The sequence below is a fragment of the Antechinus flavipes genome, chromosome 5 (genome assembly GCF_016432865.1).
Source record: "Antechinus flavipes isolate AdamAnt ecotype Samford, QLD, Australia chromosome 5, AdamAnt_v2, whole genome shotgun sequence".
In the NCBI taxonomy this organism is placed as follows: Eukaryota; Metazoa; Chordata; class Mammalia; order Dasyuromorphia; family Dasyuridae; genus Antechinus; species Antechinus flavipes.
The window spans coordinates 103,313,927-103,336,604 of record NC_067402.1 but is presented as its reverse complement, the minus strand read 5'-3'; the positions used below and the strand labels follow the sequence as shown (position 1 = coordinate 103,336,604).

Genomic DNA, 22,678 nt, shown 5'->3' with positions numbered 1-22,678 from the left:
TAAAAAAGTCTCCACACAAATAAAGTCAGACTTAAATAATTGGAAAAATATTAAGTGCTCTTGGATCGGCCGAGCGAACATAATAAAGATGACAATACTCCCTAAACTAATCTATTTATTTAGTGCTATACCAATCAGACTTCCAAGAAAATATTTTATTGATCTAGAAGAAATAAAAACAAAATTCATATGGAACAATAAAAAGTCGAGAATCTCAAGGGAATTAATGAAAAAAAAAAAATCAAATGAAGGTGGCCTAGCTGTACCTGATCTAAAATTATATTATAAAGCAGCAGTCACCAAAACCATTTGGTATTGGCTAAGAAATAGATTAGTGGATCAGTGGAAAAGGCTAGGTTCACAAGACAGAATAGTCAACTATAGCAATCTAGTGTTTGACAAACCCAAAGCCCCTAATTTCTGGGAAAAGAATTCATTATTTGATAAAAACTGCTGGGATAATTGGAAATTAGTATGGCAGAAATTAGGCATGGACCCACACTTAACACCATATACCAAGATAAGATCAAAATGGGTCTATGACCTAGGCATAAAGAACGAGATTATAAATAAATTAGAGGAACATAGAATAGTTTATTTCTCAGACTTATGGAGGAGAAAGAAATTTGTGACCAAAGATGAACTAGAGACCATTACTGATCACAAAATAAAAAATTTTGATTATATCAAATTAAAAAGCCTTTGTACAAATAAAACTAATGCAAACAAGATTAGAAGGGAAGCAACAAACTGGGAAAACATTTTCACAGTTAAAGGTTCTGATAAAGGCCTCATTTCCAAAATATATAGAGAACTGACTCAAATTTATAAGAAATCAAGCCATTCTCCAATTGATAAATGGTCAAAGGATATGAACAGACAATTTTCAGAGGATGAAGTTGAAACTATTACCACTCATATGAAAGAGTGTTCCAAATCATTATTGATCAGAGAAATGCAAATTAAGACAACTCTGAGATACCACTACACACCTGTCAGATTGGCTAAGATGACAGGAAAAAATAATGATGAATGTTGGAGGGGATGCGGGAAAACTGGGACACTAATGCATTGTTGGTGGAGTGGTGAACGAATCCAACCATTCTGGAGAGCAATCTGGAATTATGCCCAAAAAATTATCAAATTGTGCATACCCTTTGATCCAGCAGTGTTTCTATTGGGCTTATATCCCAAAGAGATACTAAAGAAGGGAAAGGGACCTGTATGTGCCAAAATGTTTGTGGCAGCCCTGTTTGTAGTGGCTAGAAACTGGAAAATGAATGGATGCCCATCAATTGGAGAATGGCTGGGTAAATTGTGGTATATGAATGTTATGGAATATTATTGTTCTGTAAGAAATGACCAGCAGGATGAATACAGAGAGGACTGGCAAGACTTACATGAACTGATGCTAAGTGAAATGAGCAGAACCAGGAGATCATTATACACTTCGACAACGATATTGTGTGAGGACATATTTTGATGGAAGTGGATTTCTTTGACAAAGAGACCTGAGTTTCAATTGATAAATGACGGACAAAAGCAGCTACACCCAAAGAAAGAACACTGGGAAACGAATGTGAACTATCTGCATTTTTTTTTTTCTTCCCGGGTTATTTATACCTTCTGAATCCAATTCTCCCTATGCAACAAGAGAACTGTTCGGTTCTGCAAACATATATTGTATCTAGGATATACTGCAACATATCCAACATATAAAGGACTGCTTGCCATCTAGGGGACGGGGTGGAGGGAGGGAGGGAAAAAAAAAATCGGAACAGAAACGAGTGTCAATATAAAGTAATTATTAAATAAAAATTTTTTAAAAAAAATAAATTTTGTTCTAAGTTTGTATCACCCCTTAAATATGGTATTCTTTAGTTTTGCTGCTACTTTTTTAAGCTTACTGATTTTTGTTTTGTTTTGTTTAAAAGGATAACTGAATGGAAAAGAGCATTCCCTCTTTTTCAATTAATAATACCTATGTCCCTGTGCAACAAGAAAACTGTTCGGTTCTGCACACATACATTGTATCTAGGATATACTGTAACCTATTCAACATGTAAAGGACTGCTTGCCATCTGGGGGAGGGGGTGAAGGGAGGGAGGGGAAAAATCGGAACAGAAGTGAATGCAAGGGATAATGCTGTAAAAAATTACCCTGGCATGCGCTCTATCAATAAAAAGTTATTTTAAAAAAATTAATAATACCTATGTAACTGAAGTTTGACTGTATGAACAAAAATGGTCATAACTAAGACATTACTATTACTATTCACCTTCTGGCAGTATACCTTGATTACAAACAAAACAGTCAAGAGGAATTAACAGCTTTTTGAGTGCTGAATTTACAATCTAAATATAAAACAATAACATTAACAACATACTTGTAGCTAAAGTGAGCCTCAGGCTTTCACTCTCTTAAAGGTGCTAACCCACTGATATTACATAATACATCTTATTTTCAAGCAAGTGTCAAGACACCTTCAAAATGATTTGTACTGTAGTGACTAGTTCCTGGATGTCCTAAGTCATACTGTCCTCTATTCCTACTCTTCCCAGCACATATCCTACACAATATTCTCTCCTTCCAGGCTCTATTCCAATGTAGTGTAACATCATTGCGGCTCTTGTCTGTCACTTCCCTAGCTTCTTTCACTGAGGGAGCCCCCTCTTTATCCTTTCATGTTTTTGTCACTTCTTTTCTCTCACATTTCCCTGTTAAGGGGAAACTTGGCGTCCTTTAAACACTGCATTTCTTCATTGCCTTCTTCTCATTTTAGCCTCACTGTTTCTTACTCTCTTACTTCCTAAAGGGGAATTGGCCTCTTTCTAGGCCCTTATGTCCCTATCAGGGCACTGAGAAACCACCACCATTCTACTCTTCCTTCATCTGAAATAACACAGAAACTCCAACTATCTACCAGGTATTTTTTTTTCCTAGACTTTAAAAGTAGATCTCTTCACTTCAACGTACTCAAAATGGAAATAAAATGTTTTAGTCAAATCCTCCCCTTTATCTAACTTCCCTTTTATTTTTTACAGTCATCCTCAATTTCCTGCTCTCAACACTCCATACCACCCCATAGCCAATATAATAATACAGTCTGTTGATTTTATCTTTGAAACAAAATATCTCTCCCATATTCCCTTTTCGCTTTTCTGACACTGCTGCCAACTTGGTATAGGCCCTCACCCTCTCACACCTGCAAGATAAAAGTAGCCTGCTGGTAGGTTCTCTTGCCACAAAGTCTCATCCCATGTTAGTCCACCTTCCACTTTATCAAAGTAGGTCTGACCATGTGTCCAGTGGCTTCTGTCACCTCCAAGAAATTCTCTGGCATGCAAAGCCTTTCATAATCTGGTTCCTTCTTACACTTTATACCCCTTTATACCTCTATTCTCCTCCCATTGACCTCACCGCTGTTCTTCAGAAAGACCTCATCTCCTGATTGTGGGCATTTACTGTCTCCCCACTTCCACCTACAGTGTTCTCCTGCCTCCTCTCCATCTCTGGGTTTCCTTGGCTTCCAGTTAAAATCCATCCCCCTTTCTCCCTCCTTAATCCCACTTCATGCTAATGCCTTCCCTCTGCTGAATACTTCCCATTTATGCTGGATAGAACTTATTTGTCCATGGTTATTTGTATGTTGTTTCTCCTTTTTATCCGTGAGCTCCAAGAGAGCAGAGACTGTCTTTGCTCTTTGTCTTTTTTTGTATCTCCTGTGCTGAGCATAATTGCTGGTACATAGTAGGTGCTTAAAAATGTTTACCAACTGATTGAGCAGAAACACTTTTGAGGCTCTCAATTACATATTATTGTTCGCAATGATTTTAACCCCAGTCCACATCTTCTCCATTTTATCTCCCAATTAGTGACATTTTCTTTATTTATTAACATTTATCAAATAAATGTAGTCATTACATTCGTTAAGTTACTTACTCGACTATTCCCATATTACTCAGACTATGCTCAAATTAAATAGCTTGAGCTCCCATTCATCTTAAGACTTCATAGTTAATGCCTTTAATTTTGGTTGATAAAATTCTAGATTCCCTCAAAACCTAGCCCTTCCTCTGTGCCCCAGACCTCAATTAAGGATATGTCTACACAATACTTGTTCTGAAGACTTCAGAGTTTTGTTAAAGAATTTCATGAACTACATTAATAAAACCCATTACAAATTCATGCTATTTAAAATTATCTGTTCTTCCAAGATGGTTTGGTTATACTTCCTCAACCCTCTTCCATTTCCCAGGCTCATCTCAACAAAGGATCCCATCTTGTTTTACTGAATTTAAATCTATCTGATATGCTCTCCCTCCATTTATTTTGTTTTCTACTTAAAAGTACTGGATATAACATATATTGTATTTAACTTATACTTTAACATATTTAAGATGATTGGTCAACCTGCCATCTGGGAGAAGGGGTGGGGGGAAGGAGGGAAAAAGTTGGAATAAAAAGTTTTGCAATTGTCAATGCTGAAAAATTACCCTTGCATATATCTTGTAAATAAAAAGCTGTAAAAAAAAAAACAAAACTGGATATAAGATCTGTTTCTTCTGCTAGTGAAAACAAAACATCTCTAATGTACCTGGTTTATGTAACCATTTTGTTAATAATGTAAAGTATGTCTTTGAGGACTGGTTTGCCAGTTCCTTTGGACCTCAGTAGCTGTACCCTCTAGTTGAGATAGTTTGAGTCCCCTTATCTATCTTCCTTTTTGCCTGAAAATGTTAGCGAGGGTCTATTCTTCAGTTTCTCTCATCTGATGAAGAAGTCTGTTCCCCTCCTTTCCAAAACTAAATTCTTTGCCTAAAGTTTTGTTTTCTTTTTTCCCATTCTATCCATATTTTTGCTCCCTTAATTATCCTCTTTCTAGCATCTTCAATATTGCCCTCTCCATGGGCATCTTTTCAGTTTCCTTCAAATGTGCCCAGATCTAGACCATCTTAAACCACATACATACTCTCTCTATATCACCCCCTGCTAGCCACTGTCTTATTTCTAATGCCTAATCTGTATCTTTCCCTCTATTTTCTTTCCCACTAGCTCTCTGAAATTTCATTCAATCCCTACTATTCTATCAAAATTATACTTTCAAAAGTCATCAATGGTAATCAACATACCAGAATTTTTTTCCCGCTGGTGAATCTCATTTTTCTTGACTTTTTCATACTTAACTATCCATCTTTTTATAAACAATCTGTCTTCCTACAACATACTATTATTCTAGCCCTTCTTTTTGACTATTCCTTCTCTTTCTTTTTCAGAGTTCTCTCAAAGCTTCTCTTTATTTTCTCCACTAGAGAACTTAGTCACCTTTATATTTTCAACTCTTATTTTTATGTGGAAATTTATAGCTCCAGTATTATCCTCTGACCTGAGCTCTAGTATCACCAGATGTCTACTAGACACTTCAAATGTGAAAGATTAAATATTCCTTTATAAAACACCCAGTCTCTTCTGATTTTGTTTCTATTAATAGTATGGCCATTCTCCCAGTTACCTAAAATGAAAACTTTAGGAAGTACCTGATGCCTTCCCCTTCTTGCTATAACTAGTCAGTCCTTTTTTGGTTTCAAATAGTACCTTTCATATTTCTTCTTTTCTCTTCCCTCTGCCACTACTTATAATCCAGTTTCTCTTTAGCTCACTCTTTGATTACTATCACAACACTTATTAGTTATAAGGTGCGTCTCTGTTTGCCTCAGTTTCCTCATTTAGCATAATAATAGCACCTACCTCTTAGGGTGATTGAGATTATATCTGGTAAGCTGTTGGCCCAGTGTCTCCTGCACAGGAGGTACTAGATAGATGTTAGCTATTACTATTAGCTACCTAGTTGGAATCCCTGACTTAAGCTCTTCCTGCTCTAATCCATTTTGTACATTACTACCAGATTGTCATTTTCTTCTGTAAAAATGACTTAGGCTATTCCAGACCCTCTTTTCCACTCATTTCTCATTATTCACTAACCTAAACTTTCCCTTTCCATCATTAAACTGGTCTATTCATTATCTCCTAAATATACTTGCCATCTTTGGGATTCTGCCTCTCCACTGCCTCCAACTACAGTACAGTCCTCACTGTCTACCTTTTTTTAAATGCTAACTGACTCTGAGGAGCCAATGTAAGACAAAACTCCTCATCCACAAAAATTTCTCCTTCCTCTGAAAGCCTATAACACTTGATATCTATAAATTTATTTGACATTCATCATAAATGGACTTTTAAATGCATCTAGCACTGCGACCTGATCATTACAATAAACAGCCTTTCCTTGGCTACTTGTTTTTTTCTTACCTGTAATATCTGGACTGAAGGTAGGTAGAACACACAGCCTTTGACACGTGGCTAGCTGAACCAAAATCGATGACCTTAACTCTGTATGGCTGTCTGGATGGATCAACCAGCATAATGTTCTCTGGCTTGAGGTCTGCATGGATGAGACCCAAGCTCTTTAATTTCATTAGGGCTGTGGCTACCTGCTGGAGGACAGGGCGGATGTATTTGAGGGGCAAAGGACTAAACTTGTTCTGTTTCAGGAAGTCATAGAGGTTCTGTTCTAACATTTCAAAGACCAAGCAGGTATGGTTTTTATGTTGGAAGCACTCATAAGCTCGGACAAAGTTGTAGTCATCTGCACTTTCTGTACTCAATCGGGCCAGAATACTCACTTCAATCTGACCTTGCCGGGCATAAGATGGGTGGTTCTTCAAGATTTTGATAGCAACAATTTCATTGGTGCCACGTTTCCAGCACTTGACCACTTGTCCAAATGTCCCTCGACCAAGGAACTCTAAGACCTCATATGTGTTAGTCATGGAGCAGAGAACCTCATGTTGGACTAGCTGATAATCACCTTCACTGTTGGAGCCACTATTTTTGGAGGTGGCAGTAGATGTGGTGGCAGTGGCTACAGTGGCCCCACTTGCATTATTCTGAATCATGGGTGGGTGTTCTTCAATGATCTGCACACTACTTGTATTTTCAATCTCCTCACTCTTACGCTTGAGTCCACATTTTTGGTAGGTGTCAAGAAGGCTCACAGTGCTTCGACGCATCAGGTTATGTGGTCCACCAAGGGCTTGCCCAGAGACAGAAGTGCTACTTGCAGATGTTACTACGATGTGCCCAGTGCTTCCTGGAAAAATGATGGTCTGTTCGTAAGGTAGGCTGGGGTTGGGGATTTGCAGGGAGGTGCTGACGGTAGTGGCGGCTGGTTGTGAGGGCTGAACGTTTTTGCTCTGGCTGTAGACTTTACTGTGTGTGCCGTACCCGGTCATATCCCAGTTGGAACTTGGTTCCACTTTAAGTTTCTTCACACTACAGAAGGCACTTGATTGAAGGGTGTGAGGGGAGAAAACTTGCACATGTGAGGCCATACCTAAAAGAAAAACAAGAAGAAATTATGAAAGCTATTTATATCTGCTGTACTACAAGTAATTTTAAATAAACCACCTTACTTTTAGTGGTTTGAATCATATAGAACATCTTTCACCATTTTCACCACTGATAAAAATAAGGAACTGATGGCTTTTATCTGCTCTCACCAAAAGAACTAAGAAATCATAAGAGGAGCTAAATCATAAAGGGAGCTGCCAGGACATGAATATAGAAGAAAGTGAATAAATCAGTGCTTAATTTTCTTCCACTCAAGTCTTACTCCACTGCTACATGATGTCATGAAAGTAACCTTTAGGTTCTCAAAGACTTTTCCAACAAAGTAGATGTTTTAAAATGTGCTAATGGAGTATCTCTTCAGCTCGTCACAAATGAAAACCCTCATCAGATATACATTAAGTCAGTCTTACAGTTGCAAAGTAAGATTAGGAATGTGGGGTTACAACTAACAGGTTAAATTGCTTTAAAAAAAAAAAGTCTTTGATTAGGCAACATTAATACACAACCCCCAAATTAATACTTTTTAGTTGCATATTTTTTCCCTTCTATATAGAATTTAAGAGAATTCTATGGTCAGCAAGGTCAGCTGTATAGTTGATCTGATTTAGTAATTAAGATTGCCACAAATAACTAGATTAACTTCCTTTCTTCCTTCTTCCTTGTATTTCAAGAATACAACCTTGACCTCTGCTGACTACTTTTCATCATCATAAAACTATTATTAACATACCAACAAATTTTACCCAAAAAGGACTAACAAGAAAATATTAACTGCCAACCTAAATTTTCCTATATATAAAAACCTCTTATGAGATTAGTCAACAAAGCTCATAACTGAGAACATTTCAAAAAAAGATACTAGATGGGAAAGAGGCAGCATAGTATAGTTCCAATCAATCAACTAACATTTTATGAAGTGCCTACTGGGTGTCTGCCTGTCACTGTGCTAAGCAAGGGGGATATAAAGAAAGACAAAAAACAGGGGAGACAAGATGTAAACAATTGTGTACAAATAAGATGAATTCAAGATAAATTGGGGAATAATCTCAGAGGAATGGCATTAAAAATAAGGAGACTTAAAATAAAGTTTCACATAATATAAGAAACCTATCAAAGACCAAATAAAGACTGTGTAACTTGGAGGCTGAGATGAAGAAAAAGAGCATTCCAGATATGGAGAACAGTTGGCAGATGGAATGTCCTTTGCAAGGAGGACAGTGTCACTGCATTGCTGAGTGTGCAAAGGGAAGAAAGGTGTAGAAAGATAGTAATGGTTAGAAAAGGCCAGCTTATGAAGATCTTTGGATGCCAAAGTGAAGATTGTATCTTTGGTTTCAGAGATACTAGGAAGCCACTAGAGTTTATTGAAAAAGGGGCTGAAAGAGTCCGACTTGCATTTCTTTAAGATTGGTTTGATAGCTGGATAGAAGATGGACTGAAATGGAAGGAAACCTGAGGCAAAGACACCAACTATCAGGCTATTACAATAGTCCAATGTGAGGTTAGGAGAGTCAGCACCAAGATTTGCACTGTCAGAAGACAGGTGTGTAGGGAGTGAGGAGTCAAGGATAAGCCTTAATTTGTGAGCCTTGGTGCCTGGAAAACAGTGCTACTTTCACAGTAATAGAGAAGTTAGGAAGAGGAAAAAATATGGGAAATAAAGACAACAAATTCACTTTTGTACATGTTGAATTTTAAATCTCTGAAAGACAATTGGAGATGTGAGATTATTGTTCAGGTGAGAAATGAGGACTGAACAAGTAAATCTGCATAGAGATTTTAATGAAAACATGGGACCTGATGAGTATAGAAGGAAAAAAGGGCTCAGGACAGAATCCTAGGGAATACCCACTATTAGCAGGCATGATGCAAATGAAGATTTAGCTAAGGAGGAAAAGAAGAGTCAGTCAGAGAGGTAGAAGGAAAACTAGGAGAAAACATAGAAAAAGGAAGAGTACCGAGAAGCTGATCAACGGTACCAAACACTGTAGAGAGGTGAAGAAGGGGAGGATGGAGAAAAGGCCATTGGGTTTGGTAACTAAGAAATCTCATGGATAAAAAATTGGTCTTAGAGGCAGGAAGACCCAAGTTCAAGTCTTGAATCTGAGAAAGGCAGACTGTAGGACTCACATAATCTTTTAGGACCACAGGCAACTCAATATTGGTTAAAACAGTCATAGGAACAACTGGGTGGCAGCAGGGAAGAAAAGTAAACTCCAAACGAATACATGACTTGAATATAAAAAGGTTGCATAACAAACAAATTAGATAAATATGGGAAAATCATCTAATTAATCTATTGATAGAAAAAAAATTTATGACCAAACAAGAAATACAAAAGGTAATGAATGGAAAATAAAATGTGACTCCACAAAACAAAAGTTTTTGCAAAAGCAAACAACAATAATAATAGGTGACATTTATAGGGTGCTTTAAGGTTTGCAAAGTATTTAACAAATATTACCTCATTTTATTCTTACAACAAGCCTAGAATGTAGAATCTAGGCATTATTATTTCCATTTTGAAAATAAGAAAACCAAGGCAGACACAGGTGAAGTAACTTGCCTGAGATTACATAACTAATATGAGTTTGGGGTTACATTTGAACTCAATTATTCCTGACTCTTGATTCAACACTACTCAATGTACCACTTAGTTATCTGTACAAAAAAAAAAAAGTTAAGAATAAAAAGATTATAATTAACTGGGGAAAAATTCTTTGCAGCAGGTTTCTCTAATAAAGGTCTTATTTCCAAAGAATAATTCAAATTTATAAGAATAAGAACCATTCCTCTATTAACAAATGATCAAGATCTATGAACAGTTGATTGTCAAGGCAAAAAACTCAGACTACTAATAGCTATATTTTAAAAAAATATTCCAAATCACTAATAATTAGGGAAATGCAAACTGAAGTAATTCTGAGATTCTACTTCATACCCATCAGACTGGCAAAGATGAGAAAAAGAGAAAATTGCAAATGTTGGAAGAGCCATGGGAAAATAGGTGCATTAATGCACCATTGGTGGGCCTATGAATGCACAGTCAGTCATATAGTAGCTCTTTTTGTGGTGGTAAAACCTGAAAAACTAAACAGATGTCCATCAATTGAAGAATGGCTGAATAAATTATGAATATGATGGAATATTGTTATGCTCGAAGAAATGAGGGAATAAAATTATTTCAAAGAGACACTTTAAGAATAAGAAATGATAAGAAATGATAGAGTAAATTAAGCAAACTCACAACAATTTATAACATCAATATTATTTGTTCTAAGAAACTTTTTTTCTTTTGTCTTTTTTTTTCCCCCACTGTAGTAGGAAGGGAGAGGAAGAGAAAACAGCTTACTATTAATTAAAAAAAAAAAAAAATAGAGAGTGATAGGAGTTTTACAGATGTAGAATGTTACATGAACTTTCAAATTTGTTGGTTTTGTTACAAAAGATCTCTCATAGAGTAGGACAATATGTAAATGTTTGTAATATGAAAACAAAATATAGCAATGAAACTAAAAATAAACAAAAAAAAAATCAACCTTTAAGTTGCACAGCAGCAGATGCTGATCTGAATTCCTCATCAAGAGCTCCCAAATGAATGAATCAAATCAAATCCTCCCCCCAAATTAAATGGGAACAAACAGGCTTTTTTGAAAGAAATACTCCATATTAGATCATATCAACACATGACTGAATAAAAGATATAGGAAATTTAAGCTTCCAATATGCTTACTGTCCATTATTAGGAAAAAACTTTATATGATTCAGTAGAGTAAAACATATTAAAGGTTTCACCTCCAGTAGATATCTCATAGGAATCAATCAAAATGACAAAATATTCCTTGAAAGATATAGTAGTGGGGGCAGCTAGGTGGCACAGTGGATAGATAGAACACCAGGCCTGAAAGCAGGAGAACCTGAGTTCAAATCTGACCTCAGTTACTTAACATGCCCTAGCTGTGTGACCCTGGGAAAGTCACTTAATCCCAATTGCTTCAGGGGAAAAAAAAAGAAAGAAAGAAAAGAAAAGAAAAAGGAAGATGTAGTAGAGAGAATCTTGTTTAATGTCCTTTTAATGGTTGGCTTAAAATAAAGAGATATACGATTACCAAAGGTATTCACCATTGTCATGAAAAAGATTTGATGCCGAATCCAACTTGAAGAGAGATGTTCCCATATGTAGATATTAAAGCCCTTTGGGTTACTCCTGTATGATATATGGCTGATTACATCAAACCCTGCAACAGTACAAATCCTGCTCAATGAGATTCACAATCATTCAAAATGATTATCCACGTAGGAAAAAGTGGATGAAGAATATCTACTATCCAGACTATGAAAACATGCTCATCCATCAGCATATATAACTTGAATAAATACTATAAATGGACGAGTTGGCCCAAGGATTGAACAAGAGGACAGGAACAAGGTTGGACTGCTTTTAGGAAAATCAAGTTCTCTCTAATACTTTCCAAACTTCTCTTAAAACAAAAACCATCTTTTAAATACCTGTTTTCCTTTGGTGATATTATGTGGCTATGAATACTATAGTCTGCAAAAAACTGAAGTTGAGGAGCAGCAACAAAGATGTATATGGTAAAAAGAAACATGATACAACATATTACAAATGAAGAATTACAAAGGAGAAATGGCCTTGCCAGGATAGTATCAAAGAAATGTATGGACACTCACATAGTAAAAGTAAAACTGATGATAATCTTGCCCAGAATGAGGCCTCCAAGGGCCACCATTTCTAAACCATGTCCCTAGAACTCCTGCTATCCCTCCTATTTCCAGCTCCTTTTTAAGAATGACAGTTCCTTGTGAACAAGATCTAATTTGCTGGTGGATATTCGTACCACCAGGTCTTAGTGCCTGGCACATAATAAATGCTTATTAAATATTTGTATCTATTTATCTATCTTCAACCTACCTACCACGTATATAGTATTTTAAAGGTTGCAAAGTACTTTACATGTTATCTCATTTTATCCTTATATTTATCATGAAAGGAAATGAGATAACTTCAGCAAAGAGAAGTGAGGTGACTTGCTGGGAGTCATACAAGCAGCCTAGAGCCCAGGAAGTTTTCTCTTTCCATCTCTTCCTCATCCTTTTCCCTTCGCTTTTCCCTTGGCTCTTTCTCATTCATTGTACCTTGTTCTTTTTGACTTGTAACTTCTCTGATCTGGCTCTTTAAAAACAACCCCCTGCCTTTGGCCTTATGGCTCCCAACCTCAGGCCACATTTTTCAGCTTTATCTTCTCATAGGTTTCTGACTTTTTTTAGACCAGTTACCTATTAGTTTCTATTGTTCTTGACCACACCCACCTCAATTTCAAGATTTGGTTTTGCTGACTCCTTTTCTCTCTTTTAATCACTCTTCACTAATCCCTAATGACAACTGATTCCTTACCATCCTATCAAATGGCAGAAGCAAACCTCAGCAACAAGGCTGCCACTAAAGACAAAGGAAAAATCATCCCTCTAAACCAACACTATCCATATAAAATGTCTAAATATTTAAGATTATTATTATATACATAAATATTTTAAAATTTCTTTTTTAGTATTATATTAATTTATAGGCTCTTTTTGGAGGGGATGAGGGGCAGGGATGTGGTCTTGAGTTTTATAACCATAAATGTGTTTAGCTCTTTTTCATATGTATGATATCTATTCAAAACTTTAAGGCAAAGTCTCATTCCTAAATTTGAAATAAAAATATATAAGATTTACTGAGAAGGCAAAATGACTTGCAAAAATATAAAGGGGAAAACACTAAGATTCTAACAATTATTTCACTTATAATGAGGAAGATAGAAGGATCTTGTATCAGGATCAATATTAAGCTAAAAATCAAGAGGGGGTATTTAACTAAATGTTCATTGTAGTGCCTCTCACAAAGCTGAATCTAAGCCACATTCAAGGAATATAGTTTTACTTGGTTGAATGAAAGAACTGCTTTTTTGGATCTATCATGTACATCAAATGATGTATCTGAATCACGTAGACTTATTCCTAACAAAAAAGAATATAAGGTTTTATGTAAACAAATAACATGGATATATAACAATCAAGTCACACAAAATAAATACAGTAACCAAGTGCCATCTAAAAATGCATATGCATATTTCAAAGTAAATGTTAGGACTGATAGATCACACTGATAATTATTATTAATAAGACAATAAAAGGATACTTTTGTTGAAATTCCCTAATTATGTAGGAGTGCCTAACTTAAATTTTGTTAATAACTAGAAAGTCAAGCCATAAACAATTAACTTACTTCTGAGTTCCCCCTTTATCTTCTTTGGAAACATTTTAAAACTCTCAAAAAGTCCTAGCTATGGTCTGTCTTTAGCTATCTGAGACTGCCCACAGACATCAACAAGCTGCTCATCTTATCAGAATAAGGAATCAAATGCCTTTCCAGCAGCTATCTCCCTGCTGTGTTAATTGAGATGATGCTCTCTAATTACCTATCCAGCACCTTAACTCACTGCACACATTTTCTTTACTAACTGCTACTTTCTCTCAGTTCCTGTACCTTCCACAGTCAGAACTGAAAGACCCCAAAGAATATGGAACCAATGCAGGCTGTGTTTCTCCCCATGACCTCACCTTCCAATCAGGATTTGGTTACCTGGGTGACTATGTTACTGGTATGGGAGCCTCCCTTAGTTTCTCAGTTTCTTAATCTTTAAGAAGTCTTCCTCCCTTCTAATGAATAACTGATTCACAATAAAAGAATTTATATAAATTCTGCATTTCCCACCACTTTTCCTATACCTATGTCTACCCATGATATGGAGGTGGTCCTAAGTTCTCTGAGACTATGGCAACAGGGCACAAGTTCTATCAGATCCTATCAAAATGAAAGATGCTGAATATAGACTGACCTCCCCCCTCCTCCCCCCCGCCAATGGATACATCATCTGAGAATTAGTTTAGCTACATCTAGAGAAGTTTACCATCAAAAAGTTGGCCCTGAAGTGATTTTTTTTTTTGAGGGGATGGAGTGGCAGTGGGAAGGGGCTACAACAACTAATGAAATAGTCAATTAAGTATGAAGAAGGTACAACGTGCATTGCTAATTGGATTTACACAAATAAAATCAAACTTTTTTTGAAGTATGAAAAAATGTAATCATGTGTCAAATGTTATGCTTCAAGGCAGATGTTTTCCTTAAACACAGAAATGAATTTCCCTCAGTAAATTTATCTCTCGGGTAACCAAGAAACTACAACTGTAAGAAGGTAGGTATCAGAGTGAAAAGTTTACATTTTCATATTTTCATTTTATGATACCTACCTTCTTACAATAGCAGTTTCAAAGCTGCTTCCTCCCTTTCTGATAATTTAAAATATATTTTGAAAATTGAATGGTTTCACAAGTTTTACAAAATGACTTCCTTACAGACCAAAAATTTAGGTTGCTGTCACTAGGTAAAGCCCTTGGGTTTAGCTAGATGAATTAACAAGCTATTTTTTCCACAGATATGTATCAAAGTACATAATCTAGGTTACTCTTTTTTGTTAAAATTTAACATAACTATTAAAATAGCATAAATAAAGATTAGTCTTTATTTTCTATTTACATATAATTTGGAGTAAAATATAAAGTAATCAAATAGAAGGTCCCATTACATTTTGACTATGTTAAAGTATTACTTATAGTAATTTGGTATTCATTTTTCTCTTTTAAGGAAAATCTCATTCTTCACCCCACCTTCGGCTACTTCACGCATAAAAATCTTCTAAACCTTGTCTATAGCTTCCATCAGCTTCTTTGTGACCACTTGCTGTTTTACCACTCTGTTTTGTTAGCAGTATCCAGTGAGGGTTCTTGATGGCAAAAAAAAAAAAAAAACAAACCAACCCTTGGATCTTCATAAAACTATATGTTATACTCTTTCCAGTTAAGGATCTCTACCAATTAGCTGGCACATCATTCCATTTAACTGTCTCCTTCCTTTTAATATCAAAAACTTGGATTGACAAAGTTCTTTTGCATAATATATAGATTATTATTATAATAATATGTATTATTACTAACTATTTGAACATTTAGCAGGTTCTTCTCTTACCTACCACCCTCTTCTTTATAAAAAGGGTATGGGAAACTCAATGACACAGTTCTGAAAGACTCATGATGAAACATGCTATCCACCTCCTAAAAGAGAAATGACAAAATCAGGATGCTGCTTGGCTATATAACCAGTGCAGGAAACCATTTAGCTCAACTATGCATATTTATTAACAAGGGTTTGTTTGGTTTTTTTTCAGTGGGAGGAAGGGAATTGGAAGAAACAGAAAATGAATATTCATTAACTGAAAAATAAAATTGTTTTTAAAAATATGTACACTGAAGACAATTAAAATTAGAAGTATAACTTAATTGTGGGAAAAATCTTTGCAACAAATGTTTCTGTTAAAGATCTTATTTCCAAGCTATATAAGTATCTGATTCAAATTTATAAGATTCATTCCCCAACTGATAAATGGTCAAAAATATGAGTAGGCATTTTTCAAAGGAAGAAATCTAAGTTATCAATAGACATATGAAAATACTCCATGTAATTAGAGAAACAGAAATTAGAGCAACTCTTTTAAGGTTTCATTTCACACCTGTCTATCAATTAAAAGAATGAAAAAAGTTGCCAAAGAATGCATATCCTTTGATAGAGATATATTACTACTGGGTCTACATCCCAGAAATCAAAGGAGGAAAAGGACTCATGGACAAAATCATCTGTAATAGGAAAGGATTGAATTGCTTCTCCCAGAATTTCCATTTAAATAGGTCACCAAGTCAAGCCATATTTCATTTCTTCCCCAATCTTTCTCTATTAAGCCTGATTTCTCATCATGTACCTTTGTCTCCTTACCCATTTTTCAGCTTTCTTTTATGTGTTTCTTCCCTTGTTAGAATGTAAGCTTCTTGTGGGTATGATAAACTCAATATTATAGTAAATAAATGAAGAAGTAAGTAGTCATCCATTGAAGATAGAGTTACAAACTAGAGAATCTTGGAAAATTGTGCAGTACATAGTAAAAGTTACTAAAACATTCATCCGCTTTGACTCTACTTCCATCTTTGAGACCTACATTCTCAAAAAGAAGTGTATGTGTGTGGGAGGGGGAGATTCTAAAATTTTTATAACATCATTTATAAAAGTATAAAAGTGGAAGCTATTACTGTATAGCAGTAGGGAAATGGTTAAATAAATTATGGTAAAATAATATAGTGGAATACTATATTACAAGTGGGATCTAAAAGAATAAATGTAAAGAAATCTAGGTCATGATGAAATACTGCAAAATAAAAAGCAAAAAAACAACAACAAACAGGATCAGAACAAGAAACATATATAGGTCCAAATGACATGAAAAGAAAAGGGAATAAAGAGGGGAAAAAACCCTCCCAAATAAGACTTAAGAGAGTATATGTGAAAAATAAAATGCAAAAATTACTTTGTAAATAGTTGCAAAGTGAATTTAATTGGTTGTATAGATGTTTAATTAGAGACTAAAGCACTGTGCAATGAGCAATGAATTTTGAGACACAGGGTTGGTAGTTTAACTCAATTCTGCTGTTACCTAGTTTGGAAAAGTAAGTGACCTTCTCTAAGTCTTAGGCACCTCTCTCATTTATAAGACAAGAGAGTTAAGACTAGGTGATTTCTGAGTTCCCTTCCAGGTCTAAATCTGTAATCTTATGTTTTCAATATAAAGCATATAATAAATTATGGAAAAGCAAATTCTAGAAAAATAAATACAAAATAATGTGAAACGAAAAGAGTAGAACAAGAACATCAGTATACACCTTGACTTGTACCACATAAAAGGAATCAGACTGCTACAGTAAGAATTGGATGGACCATGGAAAACAAAGTTGAAAGAGTGTTAAGTTTCATAGCTGTCTGTATAATAAAGTCCATTTTAGCAAGTGAAAATTTTAATGTGAGTTTGATACTATTATCCCTTCCAGCTAAAAATCTAAGACCCTGAGCTATTTAAAATTGAAGTTATAATGAATTATTTATTAAAAACAAATCCCCAGTCTATATTTGGATATGTGTATGTATGTATGTACATGCACACATGTGTGTAAATAAATATAACAGAATAATACTTGGCTAATCAAATCAGTCTTAACTCTCGATGGTTATAGACCTTATTTTACCTAAAGATATGGATATCTGGAACACCCAAAATAAGTACAATAAAACCTACAAGGGTTTAGTACAAGCTAAAGCTATGTATTTTGAACCCTTTGATATAATTCTTAATACATGTAGTTATCTGATTTTTCTGTTTATAGTAGATTAGAAATCAAGAAAAATGGTAGCAGGAGAAGACAAGCGTATAGGACAATCTAGTAAAATAGTGGATTTTCATAACAGTATTAGAAAATTATTCTAGTAGAGTAACATGGATTAAAGAAGATAATAGAATTTAAACCATTTGATCCATCTAATCCTTCATTTGACAGATAAGGACCCTGAGGCCCAATGAGAATAACTTGCTCAAGGTCACAAAGGAAATAAATCACAGCTTCAGCATTCAAACCTAGAACTAAACTCTTGTCACCAAGACCAATGCTTTTTACACTGTCTTATAGCCTCACACCACATCATACTGACAGAGTGAAAGAAACTTTACAAGAGATTATTCTAGCAGCCCAGGAAGGAGGTAATGAAGGTATTCCCTACTCACACAGGTGCTTAATAGTACTCATTGAAATGAACTGAGAAGGGTCAGATACATAATACTTTTGAAAAGAAGAAAACAAAATGTATCAACAGGTAAGATACAGGGAAAAAAGGAGGAAGAGAAATGGGATAAATCAAGCACTTATTGATAGTGTTTGGCATATGTCAACCACTGGGAATATAAACAGAAAAGAGAAGAAAAAAGTCAGTCCTTATCCTCGTGGCTTATATTTTAATGGAGAAAACAATGCTTAAAGGGGAATAGTTGTCAAGGAGAGTCATTTTAGTTTGCAAAATTATAGGAATGGTGAGTGAGTGAGACTAGAGGAAAGTGTATTGATGTCCCACCCAGGAATAGTGGCAGTTAATTTGATCATCGTTAATAGTACCAAAACTAGAAGGCAGAAGAAAAGACTGAAGATGAAGTGTTCTATAAGAGGGGTAAGTAGGTTTCAGGTCAAAAGTTCCTGCAGGGATGATCAACTATGAAAGACTTGGTTCTTTTCAGTAGGTTCAGTGATCCAAAGCAATCCCAATAGACTATGGATAGAAAATGCCATCTACATCCAGAAAAAGAACTTTAGAGATTGAATATAAATCAACATGCTATCTTTCACTTCTTTTTTCTGTTTTTTTTTTTCCTCTTGCCCATGGTTTTTCCTTTTTGATCTGATTTTTCTCTCCCAACATGATTCGTAAAGTAATGTGTATTAAAAATAAATAAATTTCCTGGGGGAAGGAGGAAGCGTTCTTCCAGGACATGGTCTCAGGTATGGATGGAATAGTTGATAAGGAGATTGAAAAGGGAAAATGAAGAGGAAATAACTGAATTGAATATTAGTCTAAGGCTATTAAACTGAAGGAACAGGAATAAGATGGTTACTTTGAAAGTGACAGTGTAAGTTGGGGAACAAAATGGATTATCTTAGTTTTAAACTTCTTAAGTTCCAGGATTTGTTGATTTGTATAAATGGAGATATCCAGTAGACTAGAGTGAAGGAATCTTGAAACTAGTTATCAAGAACCATTTGAAAACTAATTAGAAATGAAGACAGAAATTTTTTTGGAAATGGGAATGAAGGTCAATGGGGAAAAAACGATGGGGAATAGATCTATAAAATATTAGTTGAAAAGGCCAGAGACTTTATGGCAATATCTATTGACTAACTAGTAGTAACTAATCTGCAATGATTCAAACATAAGGATGAAGAAAAAGGGAATGATCTAATATTTAAATATCTGCACAACTTAATGAAATATCAAGTGACTGGAGGGAAAGAGAAGGAAATAAAGATAGCTACAAGGTAACATTCTGATGTTGCCAATGGTGATAGGAGGAGGTCAAAGCCTACTTTAAAGATAACAAGCTCTATTTTTGAAAAGTTTAATTTTAGTTAAATTGGTTAAATAAAATATAGATAGAAATATAGGTTGGAGAGTGGGTGAGAGGTCAAAGATAGAGCTCTAGTAGTCATAGACAAAGATGGAAGTTGGAGTCCTGAGACACAAGTATTTTTCAAGTAAAAAGAAAACAGAAACTTCTACCAAAAGTATTAGATCAATTTTAAAAGTTTAGCTCCAGAAAGAGAAGGAAGCAAAAGAGATAGTTATCAACAATTATGAGCCAGAATTCAAAAAGACAAGGAGTCAGAGATAAGAGGAGAGGGTAGACAAAAATGGTTTCATCTAGGAAAATGAAAACAGAAAAGTATTTATCAAAGCCTGGCCAGAAACAGGCCTGTGATTCTCCTGTTTCTCTCAAGGATTTGGAGAAGCAGGAAAAAAAGATAACTGGGAAATAATTTTATTTCATCTTTCTTGAACTCTGAAAATTTAAATACTACATATTTTTGCATCCAGGATAATATTCCTTTTTTCCTGTATTTAAAAAAAAATAAATTATTGTCACTAGGGATCCTTTCATTTATCTCCATTATGTTACTTTTTTTCCATAGTTAGTTCCTTTTTTTTTTCTCCTCTTCCAGAGTAGTGACAAGAAGATTCTGGGAAGATGACTAAATAAGGAAGGAATTTATCAGGCTCTCCTAAATTTCCTAACAATATAAAATTAAGCCTTAAAATGAACCTTGAGTGTTAGAAATAATTAAAAAACCAGGGTAAAGCTGGATTTTAGGAAAGACCTAAAACTCTAGAGGTTGTAGTTTGACCTGACTAAAATGCAAATGTCTGTGAACAGATAGTGCTCAATCAATAAACAACAATCCTCAGAGACAATTATGTTAACTGCTGCCTCAGCTTCAGGAACTTTCTCTTCACTGACAATGTGTGGGTAGAATAGTTTTATCAGGGAAAGATTGCAGGGGCTCTGGATGCTGGGCCCAAGTATGCTGACCAGATGTGATTGGGAGTGAGGAGTTTATACATCCTGATGAGTTTGGTCACAGAGGGCAGGGACCCTGCTGGCTCTGGGAACTCAGAGAGTCCTTGCTTTTGGTTCCAAAGCAGAGGAATGAGCTGAAGCTTGCAGTTACAGGAGGAACTGCCAAGAACAAGAACACATGCAATGAGAGCTCAGAAAAAATAGAACAAAAAATGTGAAGCCTGAGATATTATTCCTCACACCTTGGATTAGAGCCCAACTTCAACACAAAGTTAAACAATAAGAAATAAACTGGAAAAAAAAAAAAAAGATGATGATGATGATGATGAATAAGCAAAAGGCAAAGAACCCAATCATACAAAATTACTATTGTGACAGAGAAAATCCGAGGTCGAACTCAAAAGAAGATAACGAACTTAAAAGACTTACTTTTATCTGAAAAAAAATAAAATAAAATGATGGCAAGCCCAAAAATTTTTTGGAAGAACTTAAAAAGGACTTTAAAAATCAAATAAAAGAAATTGAGAAAAATTAGAAAAAAAGAGTAATACAATAAAATCAAAAAAAAATTATGAAAACAAAGTTAATCAATTGGAAAAAGAGATCCAACAATTTATAGAAGAAAATAACCCCTTAAAAATTAGAATTGGGCAAGGGGAAGCTAATGAATTTATAAGACACCAAGAAATGATAAAAACAAAATCAAAAGAATGAAAAAATAGAAGGGAATGTGGAATATCTTATTAGAAAAATTGCCCTAAAGAACAAATATAGGAGAGACAAATAAGAATTTTTGGACAACCTGGAAATTATGATTAAAAAAAAAAAAGAACTAAGATACTATACTTTTAAGAGATTATTAAAGAAAACTGCTTTGAAGTTTTGGAACAAGAGCATAAAACAGAAGTAGAAAAACATTTACCAATCATGATCTGATAAAAACTCACAGAAACATCATAGCTAAAGTTACAAAGCTCCCAAGTTGAGAACACACTACAAACAACTAGGGGAAAACAATTTAAACACTGGAGCTGAAGTGATATAAGATTTAGTAGCTCCTACATTAAAAGACCAAAGGCTATGGAACAATAGATTCTGAAGAGCAAAGGAACTAGGTCTGTCATCAAGAATAACTTAACCAACAATGTTGTGTGTTATCCTGAAAGGAAAAAAGAAAGAAAAAAAAAGCACATTTATTAATTAACAAAGGATTTTTAAGTATTTATGGGAAAAGAATATCAGAAAGTTTGACCTACTAGACTCAGGAGAACAAAAGAAGGTAAATATTAAAGAACAATTATAAATACCTTACTAAGATCAAGATCATCTTATACTGGAAAACATTATAACTCTTAAGAAAGTTATCATTATTTGAGTATTTGAAAAACAATTTTGAGATCAACTCGTAACTATCAGATTAGTTAAAATGATCCATAGAGGAGGAAAATGACAAATGTTAAAAGAGATGTAGAAAAACTGGAGCACTAATACATTATTGGAAGAGTTTGTGAACTGATCCGCCCATTCTGGATAGCAATTTGAAATTTTGCCTCAAGAATTATAGAACTGTATTTATCTTTTGATCCAATAATACAACTGTTAGGCTTATTTTCCAAAGTGATCAAAAAAAAGAAACTATATGTTCTAAAATATTTATAGTGTTTTTTGTGCTGGCAAAGAACTAGAAATCTAAAGGATGCCTATCATTTGGGAATAAACAATCATGTGATGAAATACTATTGTGCTATAAGAAATGTAAGCTGGTTGATTTTAGAAAAACAAGGAAAGAAATGCATGAAATAATGAAAACGAGTGAGCAGAATCAAGGGAACATTGTATACAGAAACAACAATATTGTTCAAAGAATAATTATGAATAACCTAGTTATTCTGAGTACTATAAATACTCAAAAATCAACTATAAAAGACCTGTGAAGGAAGATGCTGTCCACCTCCAGAGAAAGAATTCATAGAGATAGACATTATAGTCTTATATACATTTATACATCTGTCAAATTTTGGTCTTCCCTAATATGGGGTGGGAAGTGAGAGCAGGAATAAATTTTTTGTGTGTGTTTGTGTTGTTTCCTTCCAATAGAATGTAAACCATTTGATAATAGGGATGGGTTTTTGTCTCCAACTTCAACATCTAGAATAGCACTTGGCACAAAACAATCAGTTAGTAAATGTTAACTGTTAATTTCAAGAAAA

The 22,678-nt window shown here is 34.8% G+C and overlaps 1 protein-coding gene across 6 annotated transcripts in view; it reads right to left on the bottom strand.

The window, feature by feature from the left end:
• HIPK2 (homeodomain interacting protein kinase 2) overlaps positions 1 to 22,678 on the bottom strand; it is a 279,859-nt gene that overhangs the window by 178,643 nt on the left and 78,538 nt on the right. For all 6 annotated transcript variants that reach the window (XM_051963526.1, XM_051963527.1, XM_051963528.1 and 3 more), the window contains exon 2: positions 6,310 to 7,393. In XM_051963526.1, the coding sequence (XP_051819486.1) occupies positions 6,310 to 7,393 (1,084 nt within the window). The remainder of the gene's footprint in view (positions 1 to 6,309; positions 7,394 to 22,678) is intronic.